Genomic DNA, 3,714 nt, shown 5'->3' with positions numbered 1-3,714 from the left:
GAACGCCGTCCCCTGCGCTCCCCGCCCCGTGTTCTCCGGGCCAAATCCCGCAGAGCGGCGGCGAAGCCTCCCCCAGCTCGGCAGCGGTGCCCCGACCGCCCCCGGGGGCTCAGCGGGACGGTGACCGAAAGTGAGGAATGCGGGAGGAAACGCGCTGAAGGAGAAGCTTGTTAAATAATTTATTGATTTATACAAAGTCTTTCCAACCCGTGTGGAGACATTATTTGATCCCAATGTAAAATCAAGTGTCCATTTTTCTCTCGTGCTTTTTTGGGTTGTTTTCTCTTTTGATATTATTAAGCATAAAATCCAGAGGCAGGAGAAATCAAACCGCCAAAACACTGAGTAGAGGGAGTGAAAGAAAACAGCCGTTTTTACACTAGAAATATACATCACAAAAATCTGAAATTTACTATGTACAAAGTGGCTGAGCTTGGATTTGGCGACCCATACAAAACGTAACAAAATCTGATTGTTAGGAGCAGAAATTCAGCAAGAAGGCTAAAAGGAAGAGGGGCAAACCTTACAGGGAAACAAAACAAAGTTGGAAAAATTTCTCTGAAATTTACATCGATGAGAAGGAAAATAATTTCATAACTTATTCTGTAAAAAATATATACATTTCACATACATCTTAGGCTGTACAACACACCACTTTAAACATCCAGTTACAATTCGTCTCCGTCGCGGTGCCTACCACGGCAGCTCTCCCGGCTGCGGTCGGCCGCAGCAGCCGTCGGTGCCCTTCGCCCTCACAAGGTGTCCGAGCTGGTGCTGCAGGGGCTGACGAGGGACAGGTTCGTGGATTTGTGCTTTTTCAATAGCCTTGTGATTTTTTCGTCGTCTGAGTTGGGGTCCAGGGGCTTGTTGTATTCGTCATCGTCCTCATTGTCCGAGCTCTCCTTCAGCTTCTCCGTCTCCGAGTCGTGCTTCTTCTTCGCCGAGGCCATCTCCGCCGCGTGCCGCTTCCGCCATTTGGTCCGTCTGTTCTGGAACCAGACCTGGGCACCGGCACCGGGCACGGCTCAGCCCCGCCGCCGCCAGCGCCCGCCCCCCCCGCCCGCCCGACGGTGGGACCGGGCCGCGGCCGCCCCTTCCCACCAGCGCGGGGGCCGAGCGCGCCGGCGGCGCTGACCGGCGCAGGGTGAGGGGCCGGAGCGCGGCGCAGCCGCCGCTGGGCAACAGCGCGGGGAGCGGCGAGGCCGCGGGGCCCCCGGACGGCCCCGGGGGAGGGGGCTTGCGGTGACGGGTCGGGGCCACCCGCCCGGCTCCTCCGGGAAAGTCGCCAGCCGGAACTGTGCGACAGTAAAAGCAGCGGTTTCGCGGAACAATCATCTACAGAAAACGGAATACGGTGGCCAGGAAATTTAGTATTTTTGGCTCGCAGTGCACTTCAACGCTTCGGTGCACCTGAAGTCTTTGCTAAAAATTTTGCGTGGTTATGCAAGGTAACGTTGTGCCGATTACGGGACACGGTCTCCGTTGGAAACTGACCCGTCGAATGCAATTACCTGCGGGGGGGGGTGGTTTGGGTTTTTTTATAATTTTTTTTTTCTTAAATCGTTTCCAGCACAAAGAACTCTAAGCACAAAAGTTATGTAGAAATTGGCCTAAAAATCTATCCAATATCCAAGTGTAATTTAAATTATAATTGACTTTAAAAAAATCCCCGTACGGTTGTACAGTTTTAATGGTCGCTGATAATTATTGCAAAAGCAAGAAGCGACAGCGCTGCCTCGGCAGCGAGCGGGAGGCGGCAGCCGTGGGAGCCCGTGCCCAGCCCGTGGCCCCGGCGCGCCCGCGGGAACCTACCTTCACTTGGCTCTCGGTCATCCCTAAGGAATAGGCAAGGCGGGCTCTCTCCGGTCCTGCCAAGTATTTCGTCTGTTCGAAGGTTTTCTCCAAAGCAAAAATCTGCTGCCCGGAGAAAGTCGGTCGCGAGTGTTTCTTCTTGCCATCCTTGTCCAAAACCATCCCCGTCTGAGCTGAAAGCGGAGGAGAAACAGCTCCGTCAGAGACGGGGTCTGCACCGACCCCAGCTCGGAACCGGGTCTCCGCTCGGCGCTAAGGGGGGCAAACAGCGAGCTGCGGCGCGGCCGCTCCGGGTGTCCGCCGCCGCTCGGACGCCGCTGGCTCTAGAGCGGGATTCGGTCCGGGGACATAGCGGGGCGCCGCGGCGGACCGAGGTGACCGGCACCGGCCCGCCTTCGGGCCTGCCTTCAGGGCGCCGCGCCCGCGGCCTCCGCCGGGCCGTCCGCCCCGTCTACCGCGTTCGCACACCGGCCGCCCGGGCCGTGGGGGGGACGCTCCGGCTCCCGGCGCGTCGCTCGGCGGCCCGGAGGGGCCGGCGCCCGCCTCCCACGGGCAGAGCCGGGCCCGGACCCGAGGGCCGCCCGCCGGGGAGACGCCGCGCTCCCCGCGCCCCGCCGGAACCGGCCGCACTTACCGGGACAGGCGAGCCGGGGGTCTCTCCAGGGAGAGCCCTGCACCACTCCCGGCCAGAAAATGGGCGGCCGCCCTGGCAGCTCCGCTAGCGGCTTCGGGTAGCGGGAGACGGCCGCGGGGTTGAAGTACATCCCCGCCGAGGCCGCCAGTCCGTTGATGCGGGGCAGCCCGCCCAGGAGGTTGCTGGCGGTGCCCACGGGCCGCCCCAGAATGTCGCTTATTCCGTGCGGCGTCCCCAAGGGGAGCTGCGTGTTGAGTCCGCCCAGGGCCGGCGCCTTGAAGCCGGAGGGGTTCTGCAGGGTGTAGGGGAAGAGGGAGGTCTTCATCTCGGCCATGTTGTGCAGCGCGGCCAGCGGCGTACTGCTGAGGACGAACGCGCTCTGGCGATTAGCATCCATCTGCCCCACCGCTAACATTTGTGGTCATCAATGAACGCGGGTCCTTCTCCAACCGCGGCGGCAGCTGCTCTGTTGTAACCCCAGGCCAGGAGCGCCGGCCGCGGGCGGGACGGTCTCTTCTCCGCTTGCAGGTTCAAAGCAACAGCAAGTACCAAAGTTTGCCGGGAGTAGCAAAACCCCGCCCGTCCCCGCAGCTCGGCGACGCACACCGCGAACTTCCAGGCTGGAGCGCGGAGAAAGCCAAGTCGGGGCAGCACGGCAAGCCGGCGGAGAGGGAGTCCGGGGGAGAACGGCCCCCCGCCGGCGGAGCGTCCGCGGCAGGCTGCAGCTCCTGCGCGGGATCCAGCGGGAGGGGGCGGGGGGGGGGAAGGGGGAACGGGACGGGACGGGACCGGCGGGGTGGGCGCCGCTGGGCTGGGCTCCGCGCCTCGCCTCGGCCGCGTGTCCCGGCGGCGGCAGCGGGGGACCCTCCGCGCCGCGCCCCGGGGCGCAGATAACCGCGCGGGCACCTGCGAGCTCCGCGCCCATTGGGCGGCCGTCTCCCCGCGCCGCTGCCGCGGCCCAATCGGCGGGCGGCGAGCGCCCCCACCCCGACACGTCACCGCCGGGCCGGGCGGCCCCCGGGCGCCGTGGGAGCGCGCGGAGCCGCACGTGGCCGCGCCACGGCCGACGGGACGGGACGGGACGGGACGGGACGGGGCCCCCGCCCAAGGTCAGCCTCGGCGTGCCCCGCTCCGCTCCCGGCTGGCTCCCACCGCCGCCCCGGCAGCTTGCGTCCCGTTCTCCTCGGTCCGCGGCGCGGCCGCCGGCGCCTCGCTGGGCGGCGGGACCCGCCTCTGAGCCCGAAGGGGCTCGGCTTTGCGAGACCCGC

General features: G+C 64.3%; 1 protein-coding gene across 2 annotated transcripts; it reads right to left on the bottom strand.

The window, feature by feature from the left end:
• Nucleotides 1–224: 224 nt before the first annotated feature.
• On the bottom strand, nucleotides 225–3,210 carry NKX6-2 (NK6 homeobox 2). 2 transcript variants are annotated; one of them, XM_075757482.1, is made up of 3 exons: nucleotides 2,447–3,210; nucleotides 1,813–1,985; nucleotides 225–1,001 (listed from the first exon to the last, which is right to left on the bottom strand). In XM_075757482.1, the coding sequence occupies exons 1-3, from the start codon at nucleotides 2,859–2,861 to the stop codon at nucleotides 753–755; spliced, it is 837 nt and encodes a 278-aa protein (XP_075613597.1). In that variant the 5' UTR covers nucleotides 2,862–3,210; the 3' UTR covers nucleotides 225–752. The 2 variants fall into 2 exon arrangements, with proteins under 2 accessions (XP_075613597.1, XP_075613598.1); XM_075757483.1 differs by having other exon boundaries at nucleotides 747–984.
• Nucleotides 3,211–3,714: the final 504 nt, after the last annotated feature.

This window comes from Balearica regulorum, chromosome 7, assembly GCF_011004875.1.
Source record: "Balearica regulorum gibbericeps isolate bBalReg1 chromosome 7, bBalReg1.pri, whole genome shotgun sequence".
In the NCBI taxonomy this organism is placed as follows: Eukaryota; Metazoa; Chordata; class Aves; order Gruiformes; family Gruidae; genus Balearica; species Balearica regulorum.
The sequence above is the reverse complement of the archived record's forward strand: the minus strand, read 5'-3'. Positions and strand labels throughout refer to the sequence as shown.